The 26,822-nt window shown below is 34.6% G+C and overlaps 1 protein-coding gene across 1 annotated transcript in view; it reads right to left on the bottom strand.

The window, feature by feature from the left end:
* CCSER1 (coiled-coil serine rich protein 1) overlaps positions 1-26,822 on the bottom strand; it is a 639,473-nt gene that overhangs the window by 3,724 nt on the left and 608,927 nt on the right. Inside the window, exon 9 of the mRNA XM_029943144.1 lies at positions 19,465-19,542. Coding sequence (XP_029799004.1) covers positions 19,465-19,542 — 78 coding nt within the window. The remainder of the gene's footprint in view (positions 1-19,464; positions 19,543-26,822) is intronic.

Consider the following 26,822-nt stretch of genomic DNA (forward strand, 5'->3'; position numbering starts at 1 on the left):
CTAGATTAATAATCTTGGGCTTTAAAATATGATGAACTCAACAGATCATCAAATTTGATACAAAAATACCCCCAAATACTTAATATTTTTAGTCATTATATTTAAGGACAAAATATCTTAATACTTTGGTTCCTCAAAAATGTCCAAGTTACTCTATTTTGTATAGAGGTAGTGTTGGAAGTTAAATATATTTTACAAACATAATTTTGTATTCATTACAGCAGTGTGGTAGTTTGTTTTTTAAATAATTATTTACATTATTATTAAATTATCAAGTTATTAAATAAAATATATTTCTATTGTGAAATTATAAATTATAAAGGTACATATGTTCATTGTTAATAGAGAAGCAGAAATCAGGAAATAAAATGTCATACCTCTCCCAAACAGAGATGATCACATTGACTTTTATGTATTTATTTTCATTATTTTTTTAAACCAAAATGAAACCACACCATACATTCTGTTTTTTTTAAGTTGCTCGACTTCCTACTTATTTTTTCCCGTTACAAAGCCTCTAACTTTCCATGTCAATATGTTTTCATTTGTAATAGTCATCCTTAAATAAATTTCCTCAAATGCCCTTCAAATACTAATACTAAATGCTATTATTAATGTTACTACTAAACCACACAATCCGAGAGTTAGACCTGGACCATGCATCACATCCAAATGTAATGTTATTTTAAATCCTGCTTTTAATTTTTAGGGGTTCCTGGGTGGCTCAGTTGGTTAAGAGTCCGACTTCAGCTCAGGTCATGATCTCACAGTTTGTGGGTTCAAGCCCCGTATTTGACTCTGTGCTGGGAAAACTTCTAAACATACAGAAAAATAGAAAAACTAGTACAATTAACTAGTTAAAACTAGTACAATTAACTAGTACAATTAATATATGCTTGGCATAGATAACAGCTGGATTCAGTAGTTCAGAGTTTCTTGTGATGTCTCTTCAGTCTCTTTAATTAAGATTATTTCCTGATATTTAATGGCACTTTAGTTTTTAAGGGTACCATGTCAGTTTTCTCAGAATACTGCACATTTGGAAGTTTTCTGATAGTTGACCTATGGTACTTGTTTTACATATCCATCCACTTCCTGTGGTGCCTGTATATTGGAAGTTACGCCTATAAGCATGGATTGTTTCAGGTTAAATGTTTCTTTCTTTCTTTTTTTAATAGTTTATTACCAAGTTGCTTTCCATATAACACCCAGTGCTCTTCCCCACAAGTGCCCCTCTCCATGACCATCAACCCCCCTTCCCATTTCCCCCTCCCTCTTCAGCTCTCAGTTTGTTCTCAGCATTCAAAAGTCTTTCATGATTTGCCTCACTCCTTCTCCCCAAGTCTTTTACCCCTCTTTCCCATGGTCCTGTTAGGTTTCTCCTATTAGACCTATGAGTGACAACGTATGGTATCTGTCCTTCTCTGCCTGACTTATTTCACTGCCTGACTCCCTCTAGGTCCATCCATTTTGCTACAAATAGCTATATTTCATTCTTTCTCATTGCCATGTAATATTTCATTGTAAATATATACCACATCTTCTTGATCCATTCATCAGGTGATGGACATTTAGGCTCTTTCCATGTTCTGGCTATTGTTGACAGTGCTGCTATGAACATTGGGGTACATGTGCTCCTGTGCATCAGCACTTCTGTATCCCTTGGGTAGATCCCCAGCAGTGCTATGGTTGGGTTATAAGGGAGTTCTATGGATAGTTTTCTGAGGAATCTCCACACTGTTTTCCAGAGTGGCTGCACCAGTTTACATTCCTACCAATAGTGTAAGAGGGTGCCCGTCCCTCCACACCCTCGCCAGCATCTATAGTCTTTTGATTTGTTCATTTGAGACACTCTGATAGGTTCGAGGTGGTATCTCAATGTGGTTTTGATTTGTGTTTCCCTAATGATGAGTGACATTGAGCATTGTTTCATGTGCCTGTTGGCCATCTGGATGTCCTCTTTGGAGAAGTGTCTGTTCAGGTCTTCTGCCCATTTCTTCACTAGATTATTCGTTCTTCAGGTACAGAGTTTAGTGAGTTCCTTGTAGATTTTGGATACTAGCCCTTTATCTGATATGCCATTTGCCACTATCTTTTCCCATTCTGTCACTTGCCTATTATTTTTTTCTTGATTGTTTCCTTTGCAGTGTAGAAGCTTTTTATCTTGATGAGGTCCAATAGTTCCTTTTTTTTCTTGATTCCCTTGCCTTTGGGGATGTGTCAGGTAGGAATTTGCTGCAATTGAGGTCAAGGAGGCTATCTCCTGCTTTCTCCTCTAGGATTTTGATGGTTTCCTGTCTTACTTTCAGGTCCTTTATCCATTTTGAGTTTTGCTTTTGACTCTCAGTAGGCAGAGCTAGGGAATATTCTGTAGTAAGTTATGAGTTCCTGTTGATAGTTCCTATTTGGATATTATATTATAGATTTCTTTTTCCCTTTTAACATACTTTCATAATTATATTTCTTTTCTCTCATCTTTCTGAGTACTAGCAACATTTGATTTAATTAGTTGAATCTTACAATATACATAAATAGTTTCAAGATTCTTAAAACAGTACTAATAAAATTCTACTACCGAGTCAAGTTTTACATTTTTTGCAGTTCCCTTGGTCCACAGTCTATAGACCACTAAGGAAGTACAACCAAGAATGGGTCCAAATCACTTTAAAATATTTTTCCCCTGTGGCTATATCCTATTTTATGTCCAGTTATCTATTTCAAGTACATGTACTCTTTTCATTTTCTTCCATGAGAACTATATTAGAATATTTATTTTAAAAAAACACTTCATTTTGTCATCCCTTAAACGCTACTATTTCTCTCTTGCTTCCCCTTATAAAGATGTTTGTTATTATTAATTTTCATTATCTATAAATATACAAAGCATTAAAAAATAAAATACTATATAAATTCACAGTTTATTTGACTTATTAACAGATTCTAAAAATTGCTCCAAATCAGAACAGCGTTTTCTCTTTTTTTAGTCTTATGGTCCTCTATTATGCAAATGAGCCATTTTAAAACAGCCCCCTATTGATGGATATTTGTGATATTTTTTTTATCTTTATTACAAGGAATGCCTATTTAAAAAAGTCATGGATGTGTTATTTGGTATATGTGAATGTGTATGTATAGGGTAGATTTCTAGAAATAGCATTGCTGGGTGGAGGATAAAAAAACATAAAGTTTTAATTTTTCCAAATTTGCCTTGATAAGGAATTGTGCCATATAAAAATGCTGCCCTAAAAGGAGAAAAAAAATTAAGAAGAAATGTAAAAAGGTATTTAAAAGATGGAATGATATTCAGTCCCTTAAATCAGCAAGTAAAAAACATTAATATTATGAAGCTGCCTCAGGCCCTTGGATCAACCACTAGTCTTTAATGTTAGCAAATTTCCTTAGTCGTGTGATTAACTAACCTTGCTCTGTGTATGTATAGACCATGGGCTCCTTCTGCATTTCTGCACATCATGAAACAGAAACCAGGCCCCGCTGCACAACCTCTGAGCACTGACAGAGCATCTGTAGCTGGTGCCAGCAAGTCTGTATATAATCAAGAAATGTCATGGACCACTGCACCCCCTTTAGTGATTAACTGCCCTAAACCCCCTTATAAGTCCTTAGGCCAACTTGGACTTATAAGTCCAAACTTGGGAGCTGGACTTTGGACAAGAGTCCAACTTTTCTCCAGGTGGCCTGCCTTCTGAATAAAGCTCATATTCCTTTCCAATCAACATTCTTGAGTTTTGGCTTTTCCAGCAATGAAAGGCAGCTAAACTTGGGTTTCAGTAACAATTAGAGTAAGATAATATCCATTATATTTGAAATACCAAACTATTTATGTTTATGTACATTACATGTAATATATTTATAATGATTCAGTGTTTGTATGTTTAACATACTAAATTATCAAAATGGAGGGACACTTTTAAAAGAGTAGAAAATACATACACTCACACCAAGTAATTTTGGTATTTCTTTTATAATTCATGCTTTCTTTTAGTTTCATATTTCTTAATGTTAAATGATGAGTCATTACTGTGAGACATAAATGAGATGATTCATTTTCAGAAATACGAAATAAAAGCTGTGCTGTCTAGTTAACAATAGGTTTACAACCTATGGGAAATATCTACCACCCATGCCCTCACAATGGAGTCCCAAACCCTTAGACACTTCACCTCCTGGTTCTTCCCCTCTCCCTTCTGTGGGCTTATTTTCATGGGCTTAGCAATGAGCATGTGCCAAAGAACTGAAGTCTCTGTGTCAACTCAAGCACTGTACATCTGTTCCAATTAGACTACTTTTTTGTGTTACATGGGCATCTGCAACAGCGGGGTAAGGCTGTAACCCCCATAGTACTCAGCCAATGAGGAATCAGGGGAGGAGTTTGCATGGTTGGAAATAAAATGCCTGCTGTAACTGCTCGTCCATCAGACACTCACTCTTGCAAGAATATTGATTAAACCCTCCCTTCACTATACTCAGAGTCTGAGTTTCTCCTTTGATTGGTTCAGTGGGCTTATTTCTCACATGACTGATGCTCCCTCAAAGAAGAAAAATTAATCCTTTCAGACTTAGAGTTTGTAACAACTTTTCCATGAATTAAAAAAAGGCTTTTAAGGAACATTTAGGAACAATATTGAGTGTTTTTTGTAATCTAAAAAGTTGAAAAGCACTACTTCCAATTATATAATAATCTGAAAATATGAACAATTTATCAACTTTAGGCTATACTCTTCAATGTAAGAAAATACTGTACCTATCTAGAGTATTTTTCTCCCTAAAAATCCTCTATATCAGACTGTACCTTAAATAAATTTTCCTTTAATTTGATGGATTTAACCCAAACTCATAATCAATTTATAAGCACAAAATTCATAAAATAATGACAAATTTGAAGTTATTCTGACATGTAAAAAATTATGACACTTTAAGTACTCTGAATCGCAAATCACACTCTTTGGTATAAATTGTCTCTACATTAATTCAATTTTATAAATTTAAAATTCTAATTACCATTTTAACAATGTAGCATCACATGAGTCTAATTTCCTAGTACTCTTACTTCACAGATCATGAGGTTAATGTTACATGTGGCTCTCTTTTAGGAAACTTTCTGTAATGCAATATCTTGAAAATTCCTATTCCTTTGCCTGTTTGGTACTAAGTCAAACACTGATGGAACTGTTTCTTTAGCTCTGTACACTATAAGTTACGAAAACAGCTTATGTTTTTATTTTGAGACACTAATAATCTAAGATTTAATGCCTTTCCCCCTGAAATCATTACCCAATTGTTTTACTGGAAAAAGATATAGGCTAGTATAAAAGAAAATTTGCCACCCAAAATATGCCTCTTTGACCTAAGGATTATCTTGAGCTGGTTATTTTTAAGCACTTCAGAAAAAGCAAAGTTCTTAAAAGGAAGTAAAAGTTACCATTTTAGTAAAAGACATTACAGTCATAAGGAAAAAGCTCTATTTGTAAGGTGTATCCCTCTCTGTGCTAGGAAGACGATGATGATTGTTGGAAGCCATTTTCTGAATTAAGTTGAGAAAAACTCCTTGTTTGCAAGGCCTCTTGCCATCAGATGGTGACAGATATCCACCCCCACCAAATCTCAGGAAACTCATCAATGGAGAAGGCAAAGACCTAAATCTGCATAACAACCTTAACCTCCTTTATTCTTTTCTTCCCAGTTATCTCTTATAATCTCTCCTGAGCCTCAACAGCCTTCTTTGGTCTTCAGCTGGAGATGATACATGAGGTGGTAGCCTGGCCATTTGGGGAAATTTTCCTGGATATTTTCCAAGAACCTGGGAGAGTAGAGGGGCAATCATTTTTCCCCTGCTACAGTTTGGTGACCCCTGAAGGGAACTGATGAGGCACCATTCTTGGCGGAGCCTGCAGATAGGATCCTGGAAAACTGGCAGAAATTGACAAAGTGTAAGAATTCTTACCAAAGTCTCCCAAGTACCTCTCTCTGTAGTGGATGACCAAGAGAAGAAGACTGAAAATTCTTATTGCTTCCTTTCCAAATTCAAATTAACAAGAGACAATATTTGTGTGAACTAGTTCCTTGGGTATAGCGAATTTGGTAAAGATTTTTGTTATGAGTAATTCGGTTTTCTGTTGATCCTCTTTTTTCCCAGAGACGGTCATCGTTTTTTGCCTGTTTGTTTTTGGTGTCTGTCTTTTGTGTCATTTGTCATAAAAAGAACCATAGCCTAGATGAGGTTTTCCTTTTATCTTATTTTAGGTCATAAGACTCTGGCTTTGTGACCAGTGAGAATATACTTTGGTCTCTGCCAGCTGGAAAAGGAATGTGTCCACATGCATTTGGAATAAAACCCATTAGGCTGTGGATCCCAGAGGCAATATATTATTTGTCCAACTATGCCTGCTCTCAGGGGAGTCTGTCTTAAAGGGTCCTAGTCCATAAGGGGCCTTTGTAGTCTCAGCATTCATTGTCTCAGTAGTGCTGGAAAAGTCCTATTCTAGTACCATCTGCTTGGGGTAACTGGTTAGAGTCTGTGACCTGAGGCATTCAAAGTTCTCATTCCTATCACTTGTGACAACACAGGTCTTTGCTTTCCTAGGCCAACTGTGAAAGTAAATTTTCTGGATCATGTGAAAGCTGCATCTTTGCACCTTCTTTTGGATGTCTCTTGGATTTATGGTTAAACCACAAAAAGCCTTATTGGTTTGGGTTGATATTGAATTAATGTAAGATCCTACTTGTCAATGACCAAATGATGGATACTCTGAACTGAAAAGAAACAAATTTCTATATTTGAAAAAAAAATTAGAGAGCTATTTTTCTAAAGAATTGGAATTATGAAGTTGTTTTATTTTTATTTATCATTATTTTAGTTAGTTAACATACAGTGCAATAATGGTACCAGAAGTAGAATTCAGTGATTCATCATTCACATACAACACCCAGTGCTCATCACAAGTGCCCTCCTTAATACATATCCCACTTCCAGAAGATACTACCAAAATTAGACATCAGTTAGTAAAATCAGTGGACATTCACAACACCACTCACAGGAATCTTAACTAGTGGTTAAGGTTCTTCCTTTCCATGAGTATAGTGTAGTTATCAGACAAATTGGCTGGTCCCTTAGGGGAGCACGTCCCCCCTCCAAATATATAGTTTAGAATTTTTCCCAGGTCCTCCTACAAACTATCAGGAAATGGATTAACTGGAGGCCAAAGTTCAGAGCCTAACAGAAACAAAAGTAAGTTTAAGTTGGTCTAAGGTTAATTGTACACTCGGGGTGGAGGGGAGGGGAAGGAGACCACTTGAAGGCCTTTGTTGAATGCTTTATTCATATGGTACAAAAACCTACTGCATTAAACCCAGAACATAGAAATCTTTTGATTTCTTAATTGGACATCTTCTCCTAGTATAAAGCAAATTGAAATTGTAGTCAGATGTGTGGGTCAGTTCCCTGATAGCATTCAGGCTACAACCCAATTCTTTAAGGAACTGGGAACAACTGCTTTTGTCTTGCAAATCTCAGTAAAAACAGAGGCACAGTTCCAGAAGCAATGCAAAACCCATCTATCCTTTTTTACTAACTCCCCAAACCTCTCCTCAAAATTCATATCAAAATGCTTGAAAAGATCAATACATTGGAAACTGAACTGTACTTTGCCTAAGAGAAATCAGAAAAATTTAAATAGTAATTACTTCAGACCACTGATAAGACACAAATATACTCCCAAACTGCATGTTGGAGAAAACTGGATGCTTTCTGTGATTTTTAGATGTAAATTTTCTACCCATCTTCTCTATGACCTAAGAGCCATTCTTTAAAATGAAAACTTTAGGAAAATATTTCTCATCAAAAGGAGAAAAAAGGAATTATCGGAAATTGGGCAAATGAAATATCCCAGTATCTATTCCAAATATTAGTATGAAAAGCTTTAGCCATCTAAGTGGGTAAAGTTCCAGAAGCACAATTTGGATCCAAATGTTCTCTTACAAACTAGTGAGTTTAGTATTGTACCTGACTCATAGCTGAAACTTTACCTAGAAGATCTCCTTATCAGTCATCCTATATGTTTACCTGCATCTATATATAATGAAAATGTGTGACTTTTTAAATTAACCTCTTGATGCTATTGCTAAAATTAATTTATAAAAGAGCTCTATTTAACTAGGTTAAAATATGCACTATGTAAATCATTTCTAAAACTCAAAAATATAAAAACTAACCCAAATTTTTGTTTCAAATTCATGTGCTCTGGGATTTCTTTGCAGTCAATAAAGCTAAGTTAAGTTTCTTGGTTTAATAAAAATAGGCATGTATTCACTGTTTCAACAAATATAATGCAGACAGATAAACCAGTTTTATTCTATATAGGTTTACTATTCAAAGAATTTCATGTTATCTTTGTTACAAAGTTCTTCAGTAAGAAGACAACAGGACAATGGCAGACTTTGATGTCTCAAAAAGATTTTGTGAGTAGTCTAAGCATAACTATTGACAGCAAGTGATTTAGATGTAACAGGAATTGTTAGGTGAACTTTTGAGCACCAATTATGTGTTTATGATATCTCCACAGAAATAGTTTTCCAAATCCCTTAGGTAATTTCTGCCTTTAGAGTTTTCCTGAGTTAAGTTAAACGATGTAAATTTATTGAATATCAAGATCATGTCCAAATAAGATAAAATAGTGAACATTAATTAGTGAACATAGGTTTAATCTGAACTGGGTAAGGATTTCCAGAACTAAAAGAACTAATAGAAAACCAAGCAGAAAAAGAATAACATGGAGCTGATTAACTCATGAAAATGAAAATTATTATGACTTTATTTTCAACATTGTGATTCTTTAATGTTTTTTTTCTAGATTTAAGGAAAATGTTTTCTCTTTTCCAGTAAGCTAAGTATGAATTACAGCAATTTGGTTAACTATGTCTTTGTGAACAAAGATGAAACAATTACTTTTTCTCTATCTAATCCCACTAGAATTTGAAATTCTTAGTGATTATTCTTGTTTTATGGCAATATATTTATTTCCATAAGTTAGTAAGAATCTGTTCTTAGAATGTGTATCCACAATTGGACGCATTGGTTATGTTACTAAAGCTTTGACTGGAATGTCATATTTGAGAATGTGCATAGAATTAAACACAACCAAACAGGTCAAGGAACCAAGTTTCACTTTATGAAGCCAATAAAACTCCTTGGAAAAGCAGCCTGGTGCTTACAAGGATCCCAGCAGTCCTACCAGTTGACTAAGAAAGCTCACTTTCTGGAAGGTGCAGAAACCATAGGTTATCTTTGGGACCTCAAGAAGAGAGAAATTATTCCAAATCTCTAAGCACTGCAGGCAAAGTCTGACGGTGAGTACTTCACTTGGCTTCCTATCCTCAAGACTTTCAAAATTCCTTATGAAAGTTCCAGCAATGCAGACCTCAAAAGAACCTATATATTCAATCACTATTCTTCCGGCACTTATGTAAATAATCAAGTCAAGTTTAATGAAACTGAAGTTTAATGAAACTAATCTTACTTTGCAAACAAATTAGGCCTACTTTGATTATTTTGCAGGTGTTTCAGTAGTACACTTTTGTGGATATTAGTTCTAGTCCAGTTTGTCTTAGAAATTTTGTTTTCTACCTATAAATTGGACCAAATCCTAAATATTAACAGTTTACTCAAATATCTTGAACAATTCTCTTAACTAATTTCCAATTTTCTCCCACCTTTTTAAAAATGTTTATTTTTGAGAGTGAGAGAAAGAGAATATGTGTACACAAGCGGGGGAGGGGCAAGGACAGAGGGAGACATAGAATCTGAAGCAGACTCCAGGCTCTGAGCTGTCAGCACAGAGCCTGATGCAGAGCTGAAACCCACAAACCTTGAGATCATGACCTAAGCTGAAGTTGGACACTTAACCAACTGAGCCAACCAGGCACCCATCTCTCACTGTTCTTACTTGAAATGATTGAGAGAAAAACAAAAAACAAAAACCGGTCCTTTTCCCAAAGCTGTGTGAATTGAATGTAAACAACTTGACATAAACTTAAGAGAAATCATCACAACAGCTCATCTGCACACCCTTCTGTGCCCGCTGATATGTAGGCCACTCAGAAAGTTCACCTTAACACCTGATGACATCAGAGATATTCAAACCTTGAAAGATGATTTGAACCTGACATCTAGAAATATCAATTAGCTGCCCCCTACCCTTGCCCTGGTCTCACAAACTGCATTATTACAGTTTGTGCTAATTGTTAAACTCTATTTATCTTTTTCCATAGAAATGTCTCTTATTAAATACCTGATTGCTAGTACAATATAAGACTACCTTTGGGAGTCCATCTACAAGACCACCTCCTAAAATGAGATGCAGCCATTTAATTGAAGTGACCTATTTTCAGGAGTCAGACATGGGTTCAATGAAATATTAGAGTAATCTATCAACTCAGGTTCTGGATTGTGAAACTTCTTGAGGAAGTTTCAAGGTGGAATTGAAGGGAAGCAGAAATTGCCAGCCCAAATATGCTTTTTGGCATATTTTGAACTAGTAATTTTTAAGAGATTGCAGACACAAGAAAAGCTCTGAAAACCAAGTAGAAGTTACCCTTTTGTAAAGGTTATTTATATTTAAAAGGGGAATCTCCATTTGAAAGGGTATTTCTCTTTCTGTACCAGGGAAAGGGGTTGACCAAATCTCTAGAAATTCTTATCAAAAGAGAAGACACAGACTTATACCTGCATAACAACCTTACCCTTGTTCACCGTGCCCTTCCTGGTAACCTTCCACAACTGGCTTGCCCAACCCCCAACATATGTTTTTTGTCTTTAGCTGGAGATGGTATTTAAGGTGATGGCTTGGGCCATCTCAGGAGTCAACTTAATTTTCCCAGGTATCTCCTCTGTATAAAGCAGGTACACATCTTACTAAACTTTTGTTTTCTCCTTTTAATCTCTTATTACAGAGGTTCTCAGACAAGAAACTTGCAGGATAGAGAAAAAATGACTCCCTCCATCCCTGTACCCTTCTAGGTATTCCCAATTCCCAAAGCATAAGTCAAGTGCTTGAGAAAATTTTTGATGGAGCAAGATCATTATGAGGGCTAATGATCTTTCAAGATATTATCCATTTGTGCTGCTAAATCAAGTACAAGTGGGAGGGCTGGCAGAGAATAGTAAATCTCACAAGAACACTAAAGGAAAAATAAATTAATTTAATTAATTAAATCTGATAGCCTAATAAAACAAAAGCTCAACTGTGACAACACAGAAAAACCATCAGCTGGTATAGTGGAAAATATAAAACACTGGCATACTTATGGTATGGCAAAATCTGTCACTATTGTTTCAATTTACAATATATTGTTTTATGATTTCTACATATCGACAGTGTAATGTTTCTAGAAAGTGAAACTATTACTTTTAATATATCTTAATATTAATTTACCAAGTATAATAAAGTTCTGTAATAAATAGTTGCATAAATATGATTTAATCATATTGAAATACACATAACTGGGGCACCTGGGTGGCTCAGTCAGTTAAGCGTCTGACTTTGGCTCAGGTCATGATCTCTTAGTTCACGAGTTCGAGCCCAGTGCTAGGCTCTGTGCTGACAATTCAGAGCCTCGAGCCTCGTTCGGATTTGGCGTCTCCTTCTCTCTCTGCCCCTCTCCCACTAGTAATTTCTCTCTCTCTCTCTCTCTCTCTCTCTCTCTCACTTAAAACTAAATAAAACATTTAAAATACACATAATCATCTTAAGCATTGTATTTGTGTACAGTATGATTTCTATAATTCTTACTATGTAAACACAATAGTTAATACATTTTAATCTAATCCTCACTTCTATAATAAGTAGAAATAGTGAATAAAAGTGGATTCCATTTTGTACCTATATCATGCATTTGTGTGTGTATTCAGAGACTATACATTTTGATGTATGCATTTATATTGTTTCAAGAATACATTTGTATATATTTAAATGGTAAGTTTTCTAGATTGTAGGCCTATTAATGGAAAGAAATGCTTTTCTAGATATGAATTAATATAAGTCTATATAAAGACATATATTGACCAAGTGAAGTCTTAGAACTTAAATTAATACAAATTGTGCTACCAAGTGAGCTCTCACTTAGCAAATGAATGAGCAGGCCCTGGTGCGATGCCTCGGCCAAGTGCTCCATCCCAGGGAATAGTGAGGGGGCTGGATAAATCAAAACTTTACCTCCTGGCTGGGTTTGTCAACATGGTTGCTGAACAAACTGATCATAAGAGAAGCCCACAACTCAAGGGGTGAGGGTTTGGAAAAGAGAAAGGGAGAGAAATTTGTTTTAGGTGCCTCAAGCCAAGGTAGGTGGTAGGCTCAGGCCTTAATAATCAATCTTTCTGCCTACTAGATGGACACCTAGAATTTTACAAGGAGAAGTTGGATGGGTAGGTGCAAGAGAGCAGGCAAAGAGCACATGATCACTGGTAAGGAGTCACTATGTTTTCATACATGATCACTGTCAGAGAAGGGGGCATGGGAGGAGTGGTCTTCTAAGTATTCCATCACTACCAGGGCTTTGCTGGTCTGGTGGTTGAAATGTTCTAGTCATTGTCAGTGTCTCAAGAAAATGCAATAAGAAATAAGTGTGGGGGGTCTAGAGCTGAGCAAGAGGGCTCACTGACAATTAAGATGAATAGGTGCAATTGCACAGTGGATTACAAATAGTCACTGAAATATGCCCTTAGTGTATACATTGTATTTTCTTCCAAAAGATGGTAAAAACTCCTTCAGACAGGACCTGCTGTCATGAAATGCTTACTTAGCACACTGGAAAATGCTGAAAAGACTTCTAAAGTTGTCTGAGAAAAATTTTAGAAATTCTGTAATTAAATCTAGTTTTCCTATAGAGATGGTGATCTATGAGACAAAAGTTGAAGTAGCTGGGAGAATGTTTCTTTACGACAATTATCAAATTTTCTGTTTTATCAACACTCTAATGGAAATAACATATTTTTCAGCAAATGTGATAATCCTTATTACTAATTAAAGGAAGGTAAAATATAAACCCAGAATATGCCTCTTTAGCATAAGAATTATCTTGAGCTGGGTATTTTTAAGAAACACAGATGCATGAATAGCTCTAAAAATAGAATAAAAGTTATTGTTTTATAAAAGAAATTTACATTTATAAGGGAATCTCCATTTGCAAAGGTGTCTTTCTGTACCAGGAAGAAGAGAACAACTCTAAGTCTCTAGAAACTCTTATCAATGGAGAGGGCTAATCTTAAATCTGCACAAGAGTCTTACCCTTGTTAACTATGCTTTTCCTGGTAACCTCCCACAACTAGCCTCCCCTACTGGCCCCCACCCAACCTGACAGTATCATCTTTTGTCTTTAGCAGGAAGTTGTACTTAAGATGGTGACTTGGATACAAGTTTCCTGAGTATCTCCCATGTATACAGGAGGTATACATGTCACTAAACTTATTTTTCTCCCCTTTATTTGTTTATTACAGGTAGGTCACACCCAAGACCCTAGAAGAGTAGAGGGAAAGTTGTTTTCTCCCCATATCATTTAAAACATATACAATTTGTGTGTCTGTGTGTTCTTTTGTTGTTTTATTTTGATGAATATTTTTACAATTACAAGAGCTTTTTTTTTAACACCTATCCTTGCTATTTTCCCCCAAAGAATTTCAAATATAAATTCTCTTAACTAAAGAATTATCAGTCAAGTAATACTGAGTCTATGTAGTCAGAACTGAAATAAAGACCTGGAGGCATTCCAGGAATAATCTGGCTCCTAAATAAAAATTCAAGATTTTTGTAGAATTCAATGCACTATTGTAAGAAAAATTGCATGTTGGCACTCATGTTTTAAAATCACTCATTATCTATGCTGATCTACATTTAATGCTTTGCTCTAAAAGGCACAAAGTAGCCATTCTGAAATATTTTTTAGATATAGAAATGATATAGAGTAACAGAGGATAACAATATACACTTCTATATTTGTAAATAAAATAATACAATGTATCCTGATTGATAATAGATCTTTAGGGCTATAAAAATAACATGAGAGTCTTTTAGTTAATATATTCATTCATTTTTTTCATCAAGTAACTATTGTGTGCTTTCCACACTTGTTTACTTTAGTGGCACACCTCTGATAAATGGGATGTGCTGATATACAATGAAATCTAATTATACATTTAAAGTATGTAAATTCAACTCTGCCTAAACTGTAAGAAGAGTGCTACAGAGAGAGAAGAAGTTAGACAACGTGTATGCAAAAAAAGAAAGAGGAAAAGCAAATGCAATTTACATGGTATGTCTGACAGGACCTAGCTTTCTTCTCAGTGCTTTGCTAAGTAAGTAGCTATGAACGGAGGAGCCTGAGAAGGTCTGTGTGTCTTGATGCGGCTTAAATGATACCATATGCAATTTTTCATAGTGCATGGCTAATAAACTAAGCCAACTATTCTTACCTAGGGCTGCAGCAAGATAAAGCATTTTTTCTTACTGACTGAGGGTCTTTAAGGGGTATTCAAGGAGCATATCACTAAAGGATTTCTGTCTAAATGGGATTTCCATCTCACCACCTTCATGCCTCACTTCTCACCCTGGACTGGTCTAGAATATCCTGTTTAAAATTTCTGATCATAGTTTTGACCCCTACATTCACATTATCCTTTCTCTGTGCTATTTTTCCTTTTTATATTGCACTTAGCACCTTTTAACACAATACATACTTTACTTATATTTATTATAAGTATGCTGTCAAAAAATGCAGGCTCCATGAGGGAATATTTATGATTTGATTAAAGGAGGTATCTCAAATACCTACAACAGAGCCTGGCTTCTATAAAGCACTCAGTAATATTTGTTAAATAAATCCCTGTATGGATTTTCAAATGTAATGCCCTTGAAACTTCACCAGTGGATAAGCTGTGATTTCTCCATTAAACATTAACAAGTACCCGTGGCAGATGATCATATTTCCTGTGTTTTAAATCAATGGTTTTGTCTGAAAGTTATCCTTAATGTAATATGAAAAAATTATAGTTCAAAAAAAACTTACGATATATCAGCTTTTAAATCTGATTTTTTAATTTATAAAAATAAACAGAAATACTTGATATAAGTAAATATAAATAAATGATGTGGGGAGAAGGCACTCATCTACTAAATGCTGGGGCACATTGACATGATCAGAAGTACTGAATTTATGAAAATTATAGCAACGATGGATCCAAAATAGATAGCTTTAACAAACTAGAGCTTATTAGCAGCTGAAGGAGAAAGTCTAATTGATAATCATGCAATTCTCACAACTAGGCTTAATCCATAGCATTTTGCAGCATAATACAAAATATTCTCTTGCTCTATCTCATAGCTAACAAAACAGTTATGGCAAAAACTAATCATTCTTTCTCCTTCCATGAGAACCATTTTCATATTTGTTAGAATTCCCCGTACATTATTATCTGTGTCAGGAAGGCCTCCAAAATGAAATCCATGAAAAGAAGGAGAGATTGAGAATACATAGACAGCTGCACTGAGTTTTTCCTCAAAATGTGTATTCATCATGCAACTAGCATTAATATTGGTTTCCTAGCATATACATAGAAAAGTTCATTTATAAAGCAAATCCCGCCATCTGGAAACTGTGTTAAAATAGTTGAAAAAATACGCAATGGCATGATCATACTTTTCTAAACAGAGTTATGCCTCACTCATACATGATTCAGACAAAATATATGCAAATGCCACAATTCAGTTTAATTGGCCAAGTGAAAACCATTAAAGATATTAAGACTAACAGTGATTAATAATATTTGATGAAATTCTTGATAACATTAAAAATCTTAAGAAAATATAAACCAAAAATTGCAAGTTCAATATTAAGAAACACTTCTTATTAAACAGAAATATAAAGCATATGCTATTTAAAGGAAGACTTCTTTGGAGACCCTGGGATTATTCTTAATTTAATTCAAGCTCTAATTGAAAAGAATATTTACACTTAAGTTAATCAGCCACATGTAAAAAGGTAACCTGTAATCATCAAATGGAAGTTAAAAAAAAAAGATGTCTAATTAATAAAAGTACCTGAATATTTCACTGTTATAGAAAATAAGATCTTCACTGCATTTTGGTTATTCATTCCCAATTATTTAAACCCAAAATATTATCTGCAGGAGTTCAAACTATAAAATATTTACAGACAGCATATGTTTTATGCTGAAACATTTATGTATACAGTCAATGTAACCAGAAAAATCTTTCCTACCTCTTAATGTAATTTTGTAATTGGTAACATTGCTATTTGACTACATCCATCTTGTATCCTGTTTTAATAACACAAGTGACACCTAAGAAATTATTCTTTGATCTTTCAATAAACTAAGCCTGTGTAGACAGAGGAAAGTGAAAGAGGTTAAATTGGCATTGATTATTTAAGACACATTCATCATTTATTTAACAATCTCCCTCATCATCTAAAGAACTATTGTGTTTATAGGCCCTTGCTGAGACACTCTAAATTTATTTTTAAATATTTTTTGTCATGTGCATCAGAAATCAAAGCACACTGTACACTAACAGTAGTTTCAAGTCTCCTGATAAATCTGTTACGGGATGGAAGTAGTTTATTATATGAATTTTTGAACATTCACTGTAGTGGGTTTTCAGAAATTTCATTTAATCGTTTTCATTATAATTAATGCCATTCAGGAATTCTATTTCCTATCTTAAGTAAATGTGTAGCAACAGCTATCTTTCCAAGAAAGTTATATTAATGGATACTTGTAGTCTCTTACATTCTGACATTTGTATCACTGAAACATGATGCTAGTGATCTGTAAAGTACAATTTGTGGATAATATTGGCAGCTTTAGAAAGCAAGAAGGAGAGTATAAGAATCATTCATAATGTACAAGATTTCTATAAGATTCTTCATATTTTCTGACAAATACTATTGCATATTATAAGTAGATACAGTATATATGTAGATATGTGTGTAAAAATATGAAAAAATAAAATAATGTCAGACTATTTCCTGAGAAAAATATTGTAAGTCAAAGGATAATTATTGTTATTGTATAGGAGAAGTTAAAAATGTATAAATACATATTTAAAAGTATAGAAAATATATCTCAGTCACGGGAAAAAAAATCACTGTTGATGAGTCATATTTTCCCAACAGTCACACAATTTATCACATTTGAAATGCTTCACTTATTTCTAATTTGCTTATTTAAAATATGTCCCTTGTCCATTTTTTCCATACAAAATGCCCCAAAGTCTAATATGACAGTTACATGGAGGTAGTGGAATGAGGTTCTATATGCATATTCTCGGGGATTCATTTTCTGATTCTGATGATTATATCCTACTATCTATCATCAGGAAAAGTAAAATATGAAATCTTTAGAACAGATTATTATTCTATGTTAAAGACTACCTAAATCATACAAGACACTTAAACAAAGGAATCCTGAAAGGACTCACTACCAAGAAATTATTATTCTTAGACTTCATTCAATACAGTAAAATACATTAAACTCTCACTGTTAGATATGAAAAGAAGCTAGAAATAATGAACATTTAATAAAGATTAACTACATTCATGGCTCTATTTAAAAATCTTATTTACATGTTGAGAGAATGGTATAGCATTTATATAACAAATCTCATAGAAACAAGCAATTATCGGGATAAATAGGTAAACACACAGACAGCTTAGTTATTTCCCCACAGGTACTACTCATCTCTTAGCAACTATTTCTCACTTGTAGTCAGTTATTGTGCTACAGATCTCTCACATTCTGTATTTTATATTCAATTCTTTCAAAATTTGGAACTAAGTCTCCCAAACCTCATTTACTTATGGAGTAAAGTGGAATATTTGAGTCCCAGTACATATGTGGCTTCCTCTCTTCTTGTGTAAGCATACATTACTTTTAATAACTAGACTTCCACAAAGATCACATGGTAGTAAACAAGTGACTTCAATTATCTGGTGTTCAGTTAACTTATAATTTGTTATGTTAGAATATAATTTAATTAAAACTGTTTATTAGCCTTACTGGACAATTGGCTCAGGGATTTAAAAAGATAAAGGGCATTATTTGTAAAATACATACTGAGTTCATATCCTAGGTATTGACATATAAATAATAGATATCAAAAAACTTTAAAAAGGAGAAAAAGCCTCCTTCAAGAGATACACATTAAAATGCTTGTGGTAGGTCCTCTTTAAACTTAGAAATCATTTCTATTTTAAAAAGTGAAATATTAACATCACTTAAATATTATATAACATTGGTATTTAAGTAAGAAGAACTGCAGTCATGATACTGGTACCTAAACTATTTAGGGATCTATAATAGACATATCTTAAAATCAATGTAACAGAAAAATTCAAAAGAAAAGCAGAACTTTTAATATTTTTTAATTAAAAAAGAATACATATAAATAACTGAAAACAATTTGCACTGTAACTCAAAACTTTAGTTTACTTCCTACTAGACACAAATAGCTTTATGTTAAATATATCAATATAATTTGCAAGGCAACACAAAACTAACATTCATATTGATGTTTTTTCATACAATGAGGACATGAGGATAAACTTAAATTTATCATTAAACACTTCCATAAAACCACTTAAAATTATCTCTGTTCTAATTTTACTTGTCAATAAAATGCTAAAAATAATATTTTTTTATTTAGGAGAGCTCTTACAAATGTTAGATACAGGAAACCAAAGATAATTCCTTTATATTTTCATCAAAAGGAAGTTTAAAGTCATGAACTTAGGCAAAGTGAAAATTTCATTGTATCATTTAAGAAAAGATAGGAATTTAAATCTACGTTATCCAAAACATCCAGTGTTACCAGAAGCAATCTTGCACGAACACATGTTTTATAATCCTATTTTGGCAATTCAACAAGTATTTCAAACTAAGGAAAAAATGCTAACATTCAATTAAATTACTTTCTGTAGCCTGCACTGAAGCTCAAAAGCTAAAATAGTATTGTAAATTTCTCTGCAAAGTTGTGTTTCCTTTTATGTACCAGAATGTAAAAATGATGTGCCTGGGCCATGATGATTGTGAACATAACTTTATTAGACTGTTAACAAATAAATTAGTACCTTCTTAAAAATAAATTGTTCTTGCATTTTGGTATGTATCTTTCACAGGTCTGCAAATTTACTAATTCAAAAGACTATATTAGAGATGTTAGTTTAAAAAAAATAATAAGACACTGGTAAGCTATTCGGTGCCTGTAATTATCTTTTTCAGTTCCAGAAGGTATTTGGGGATTATTTAAGAGCAGAAGATGAATGGTGAGCCACTAAATCCTATTAAATCAATGCATGGACAGAGCAGCAACAGAGGTAAATAAGCTATGGAGGTCTGAATACCAATAAAGAAGATAAAAATGGTTTTATATAGCTACTTACATCATAGCCTAGAAGTTCAGTCTGTGTGGATTTATCTACTCTTGAAGCAAAAGCCTTCTGCAAATGCTGGACTTTTTCCTGCAAAATTAAAAAAAAAAGAAAGAAAGAAACAGTTTTGGTAAGTCATGTGCTTCTACACTAATATTCCTCACTTATTAGAATCTGATTAGTGTACAATTCATGATTATCTGCATGCATACTTTGCTCTGTTGGTGCTTTGCATACCAGCTTAAATATTCGTAACTTTAATTCTCAGGTCATAAGTTCTCCACCTTTGGCATCTTTTAGTACAGGAACCATTGAGATGCACCCTCTGTTGAACACTAGGGAGCCAGGATTGCTTAAATCCGAGATCAAATGCTTTATATTATGTTTCTTGTTGGTGGGAATTTTTTGTAAATTATATTGACAGGATTTTATTGATCTAGTTTCAGAGCATTTACATTTAAAATCCAAAACATAATACTACTCAGTGGATTCCATCTAGTTTCTTTTTAACTTATTTTTTTCTTCTTAATTTTCTCTTTCTGAAATCAACACATTTTGAAATCTATATAAGATGTGACACTAATCCAATCCTGTTATAAATAGGTAAGGGAAGTAATACATGGAGGAAGCTGGGAATTTCATATCTCAAATGCAAATGCACTTATTCTGGTCTACTAATTTGACTGAGCTTCTGGTTGGGGACTTCTTTTCTCATTTCTAGATGTGTCACTTAAAAGAGTATCTTGAGCTTACTTATGTAATGTGTTTACTGCATGCCTGATGCATATGAAAGTGCTATACTTATATGGATCAAACCTCACCTTGGGAATTTTGCTACTAGGATCATGTATTTTTAATGAGAACAATATAATTTAGAAAGTGTAATATCTTTTTTTAAAGTTTATTTATTTATTTTGAGAGAGGCAGAGGGAGACAGAAAGAGAGAAAGAGAGAGAAGGAAAGAGACAAAGAGAGAACAAATGGTAGAGGTGGCAGAGAGGGAGACAGAAAATCCCAGCTAGGCTCTGTGCTGTCAGCCCAAAACTGGATGCAGGTCTTGATCTCACAGCTGTGAGATCATGACCTGAGCCGAAATCAAGAGTCACACACTTAACCGACTGAGCCATCCAGGCGCCCTGTAGAAAGTGTAATAATGACAAATTTTCCAAATAAGTTCATGTGATTCTACTAGATTGTTTTTGCCTTTGTTCTAAAGGATGATTTCTTTTGTTTTCTTTTCTTTTGAATGCTCAATAAAAGGTGCATAGTATCTTAGGATATAAAGTGATTTAATACATCTTTTTCTTTTTTCCCCAGAAAGGGAGGGTGTTCATCACAACCCTCACTAAGAAGAATGCTTTCTTAGCGTCCCCTACTCCACCCTTCCTCTCCTTTCCATTTCCTTTCCCCGCCCAACCCCTCTCTCTTTCTCTTAATTCTGCCTCAGATTTGCAAGTAATCAAAGTTATATAACAAATTACACACATAATTTAGATAAACATTTTTATTTGACTAATTGAAATATAGGACTATATTTCCTGGACTATCAATGTCTCATAACTTCTAACTTCCTTATCACAAAACTTCTAGTGCTGCTTTTCAGACCAAAATGAAATGGAGATTAGGTAATTCAGAAAAATGTCTTGCAAGTGAGGCAAGATTTTAACTGTTTGAAAAGGATAAGTGAAAATGTGGCCACATTTTCCATACTAAATTTAAAAGGAGAAGTAACAAGTTGTATTTATTTAGACTTATATTGGGTTGAAGAAAAAGAGTAGAGAGAAGTAGTAATAAGCAGAGGAAGCAATAACATTTGCTATCATTGAAGGGTTGTTTAGAAAAATTTATCTGCTTTTGAAATAGGCTGGAGTAATAAGTATTGGAAAGGCAAGTTTTGTTATAAATCTCCAGATATACAAACATTTGCACATGAATTAGAGACTATGCATTAATGAAAACAGCAAGGAGGAACAGAGAGCAAATGCTTCCATTATGCTTTCTGCACAGCTCTATTTTCAAGGGCTCCCTTCCATCCTGAAGACAGGAGTGGGGAGTACTGGTAAACTCTGGTTCATTGGCCTGAGTTCTAAGACTTAGAACATTCAATTCAGGGTAAACAAAAAAATTCAAATGGCTTTCATACCCAATAGCCTAATCAGAACAAAACAAATAATCCCGATATCAATAATAGTTATTTTTGGACATTGAAACAAACAGACATTTCTAATGCAATTCATTGCTACTTCCTTTTGCAGGCACTTTCACAACAAATATGTCATATTTTAATTATTTTCTACTTATGCACTTATATACTATATTCAAATGAAGAGAATAAATTGTAGGTTTCTAGAAGACTTAGGTGCACATACTTAAAGATTAAATATTTTGTTTAGTGTAATAATAGGAAGAAAATATATGAAAGTTTTTGATAAATTTCTATAATATATAGTTAGAAGATTAAGTAAAGTCTCTACAGCTATAGGCAGATAAATCTCCATGGGACTTTGCATTTCTGCAAGACTGATGGATATTTATGAATTGATAAATTTAACATGAGATAAAATGTATTATAATCAAATATAAAAAATACCACAAAAATAGATTACTAGATTACTAGATGGTGAGATTGCTGAAAATACGTATTTATGTAATAAATAAATATGTATTAACATATATATATGTCAGTGGAATAGAAATAAAGCATTACCATGTAGTTTTAATTTTATACTGATTTGATATAATAAAAGTTTTACTTAAATTATTGATTTTAGTATAGAGAAATAGATTTTTCACCTTCATGATGCAAATGTGTTTATATTCCATAATTCTTCAACTACAATTTTTATTAAATGCATGTTATGGGTATTGCTCAGGGTGCAGGGAACATAAAGTAAAAAAGAAGGTGTAGCCCCCATAAAGTATAAACTTGTCAAATCACTAAGTTTTACATCTGAAACTAATGGTAACATTGTGTGTCAACTATACTAAAAAAAAAATCACATCTCAACTTTAAAAGGTATAAAGAAATGTCAATTATATGGAATGCCTGGGTGGCTCAGGGGTTAGGCGTCCAACTTTGGTTCTGCTCATGGTCTAAAGGTTCATGAGTTCAAGCTCTGCATCAGGCTCTGTGTTGATGTCTCAGAGCCTGGGACCTGCTTTAGATTCTGTGTCTCCCTCTCTCTACCCCTCCCCTGCTCACACTCTGTCTCTCAAAAATAAATAAACATTAAAAAAATGTATAGTCTCTTCTGGGGCATCTGGGTGACTCAATCAATTAAGCATCAGACTTTAGCTCAGGTCATGATCTCACAGTTTGTGGGTTTGAGCCCCATATAAGGATCTGTGCATTCAGCACAAAAGGCTCTGTGCTGACAGCTCAGAGCCTGAGGCCTGCTTGGGTTTCTGTGTCTGCCTCTCTCTCTCTCTCTCTCTCTCTCTCTCTCTCTCTCTCAAAAATAAACATTTCAAAAATATTTTTAAATGCATAGTTTCCTTAATAAAGAAACTTCTACTCTAGAAGACAAAAATATAAAACAATTAGTATTCAAAATATAAAATGAAAGAACTATAGAGACGTCTGGAGGGGTGTACAGGGGGTCTGGGGGTGCACACCTGTGCACTGTAGAAGAAATATATAGGACAGACAAATAATTGAAATGAAGAAGCTACTGACACTCCAGCTAAGACCAGAAAAATTAATAATTATTAGCCAACTTGGAGTAGAAGAGATGAGGGTCCTTTTTTAGGCTGAACATTTGAAAATATTTAGAAGTCAGAGAGACCTTGACAAACATGTACATAAACAGCTACTAGTTTGAATTTGTCTAAGCGGAGACTATTAAAGGGACAATACTGAGGAGGAAGACTAGAGTGGGAAAGCAAGCCTGCTAGAGAGTACAGAGTTCATTTATGCATGTGATTTAATGTGATGTTTGCTTGGCATTTTCCTATGTAACTAAACACTGTAATTTCTTCTTCTAACCTCTCCCATAGGGATAGGGAATTGAAACAACTCAACTCCTGGTAGATAAATTTGCTGAATAAATGTACACCATTGACAAAATATCTTTATTCTTTATGTTTTCCATTCCAACCAATAACAGTATGAATACTTCTTAACAAAACACACCCTTGTTTTTTTTTTTCTTTACACAAGATCATTAAAACATGTGTGTGCTTAGAATAAACACAAAGAAATAAGACTGGCTGATTGTGGAAAAAACATATATGTATACACACATACACACGCAAAACCAAATTATGCAATGAAAAAGAGAAATAATTTCATTATTCATATTTGGTATTATTTTACATTTCTACCTCATCTTGGTCCTGAATATGAGGAGGTTGTAAATATTACATAACCTTGCTATGTGAACAAAAATTTTATGTAAGAGTTTTTGTCTCCAAATTTCTGAATAATTTCATCTCATATTAAGAGTAGTATAATAACATCTGTATAGTAAAAGTTAGCTACCCTAAATAAATGCATATAAACTAAAAACATATAAATATAATTGACAAGCTTATTGAGAATACTTATTTAGATTCACATCCCTTCTCTTTCTGTAATCTTTACTAGAACAACTATTACTATCAACAATAGATGACATTTAGAGAATGTAGGTACATGTCAGCCATGGTCACAGTAATATATGTGAATCCTCTCAAGAACACACAATATCTGGGTTACTGTCTCTTTTTAAAACAGAAAATTGATACTTGGTAAGTTGAAGTCAGCTGCTGAAGGTCACACAAGCTGTTAAGTGGAACAGCCAAGATGAAAACCTTCCTTACTTGTCTCCAAAACCTGAGGTCCTTTCTATAAAGATATTCTAATGCCGAAAATCAAACCCCTGCAAGTAGGGTTGCTGCTCACATACTGCATATCACATACAAAATGTATAGTTGCTAAACAACTAGTATGGTAATAAAACTTTTTTACCTTTGCCCTGTGTATGTGCTCTTGCAGACTCTAATAAGTCATTTTTCTTTGTTGTGATTTGATATTGCTTAGGAATTAACAGTTTATATCCTGTAAAAGCTGTAATGCTATAGAAACCCCATACTATCAATACACAATGCCAGCAATACATTTTGGAGTAGGAGTTAGGAATTATATGATAAAGTTAATATAGTAAGTTATAACACAAAATTGGAAACAGAATGTGCAACACCAAATTGATATAAAAACTAAATGTTGAAAGGGCATGAAATCCTCTTGATAGCAATGATATTATAAATCAGTTAAAGCAGAATAATCTAGAAATAATTATGCTAAAGCTGTTAGAGTCATTTCTGGGGTATGTGCTTTTGTGCATGCTACTGTTTTAAATTATAAGTTTAATTGCCTACACAGAATTTTGTGAATTCAAGATGAAAGAAAATGAATTAAAAAAAGAGAGAACATGAGTACCTACATGAAGCTTTAGAATCTATAATAAAAATTTAAATTAAAAGGCTGAAATACAAAATATATATAATAGTGATTACAGCTACTCTATGAGTGTACATATTTAGCTTAAAGGGAGAAACACAAAAGCATCTGTGTTATTATCCAAAATTTCCAAAAAAAAATGTACTGTGAAGAATACATTTGACTTAGAAAAAGAATTATGTTAAAAATAATAAAATAATAACTAAAAAAGAACATAACTGCTGAAAATAGTATAATTCTGAATTTAGATCCTAAATCATTGATCTAATTAAGTTTATGACAAGAGAAATAGTATTAAAATGAGGAGAAAAGCTAACTTCACTCAATGTGGGGCTTGAACTCATGATCTCATGATCAAGAGTCACAACTACCAATTAAGGCTGCCAGGTATGTGGAAAAAGGCTAATCTTTAAAATTGAAAAATAATGTAGTTCAACACAAAGAAAATTCACAAAGTGTTCAAAGTCCAGTTTAAACTAGAAATTAGGGCGGGGAGGAGCCAAGATGGCGGAGAGGAAGGGAGCTCTGTAAACTCCATCTGCCCCATGGATCGAACTGAGAAGGACATTACTCTCATCTGCAAGAGTGGAAAAAGAAAATACAGACTCCAGAAAGAAGACAATCTCAAAGATACCTGAGTGAGTGAGTGCGAACTGGGGAGATTGGAAAATGGGCCAGCCCGAGACAGGCAGGGGAGGTGGGAGCCCCAGCCCAACGCAGGGCAAGCGTGCGGAGCCCGAGAGACAAAGGGAAGAGACAGAGAGACTGAACACGCTCATAGTACTGTCTCGGGGGAAGAGGTAAAGAATGCTTAACTGCGCTTGGAGAAGCTCATTCCATAGATAACTGCTGGGTAGCCTAAATCCCGAACCCAGTTGGCGCAAGGGAAGGAACAGCTTCCAGCCCAGCGCCATCTTGGCAAGGAGTCAGCCACCACTGCAGTGGTGGTGTCAGGGGTGCTCACTTCGACCTCGGTTTTGGGAGTGGGAGCACGCACCTCATTTCCACGGTGCATCTTGCCCCCAGCATTGGCCGCGCGAACCCTGAATCCCGGGTGCCAACAGGGGAAAAAAAAAATAGCCCCCACCTCTACAGGATCCCTGCAGAGAGTTGGTGGCGGTGGAGACCTGGGTGCTCACCCAGGCTATAGGAGCTCCCAGCTCATTTCCCATTTCCACCAGCTCCCGGTGCCACCTCCGGCAACAGCTATGCCCTCATTCCTCCCCCAACGCTAATGCGCGCGATCCCTGCGGGGGGGGGGGGGGGGGCGTCTGCGACAGTGCGCTGGCACATCACCTCCTGCTGCGCATCTCGTCCCAGGCAGGGGCAGCCGAAATCCCAGCCTGAGCCAAGACAAATTGATTCCTCCCCCTAAGAAGCCAGCAACCAAAACAAAAACATCTCATCTGTGGTAGCATAAAAAGTGCATGGACTGGAACTTTGAACCAAGGAGGGCCTTGAAAATACAGCTTGGCTCAAAGGCGGCAAAAGGAGATCGGACTCATTAGAGTGGCCTACAGTTCATAGTTCAGCAAAGCTTGGCGTGATGCCTGCCTATCTAATCTCTGCAGACACCAAGGCGGAGCCTCTGAGAGCAGCCTCCAAGACCTACCACATCAAACCACGCCTATCCAAGAGGGGGAGCTGCCATTTTTGTTTTTGTTTTTAGTTGTTGTTGTTGTTGTTTTTGCTTTTTTAAATAATTTTTTTCTTTTTTTTCATTTTTTTTATCTTTTTCTGTACGTACTTTTATTATTATTACCTTTTTTTACTTAAATTTTTAAAAATTTTTACTCCTTATTTTCCTTTCTCCTTTTTCCCTTTTTTTCCCTCTTTTCTTCTTTATATAGGAGAATATAAATCATCCCTATCTCTCCCCTCAACTGGTCATACACTTGTAGACTGTCCACTGTCCTTTGTTGTCTCTGAC

The sequence above is a fragment of the Suricata suricatta genome, chromosome 1, assembly GCF_006229205.1.
Source record: "Suricata suricatta isolate VVHF042 chromosome 1, meerkat_22Aug2017_6uvM2_HiC, whole genome shotgun sequence".
Classification (NCBI taxonomy): domain Eukaryota; kingdom Metazoa; phylum Chordata; class Mammalia; order Carnivora; family Herpestidae; genus Suricata; species Suricata suricatta.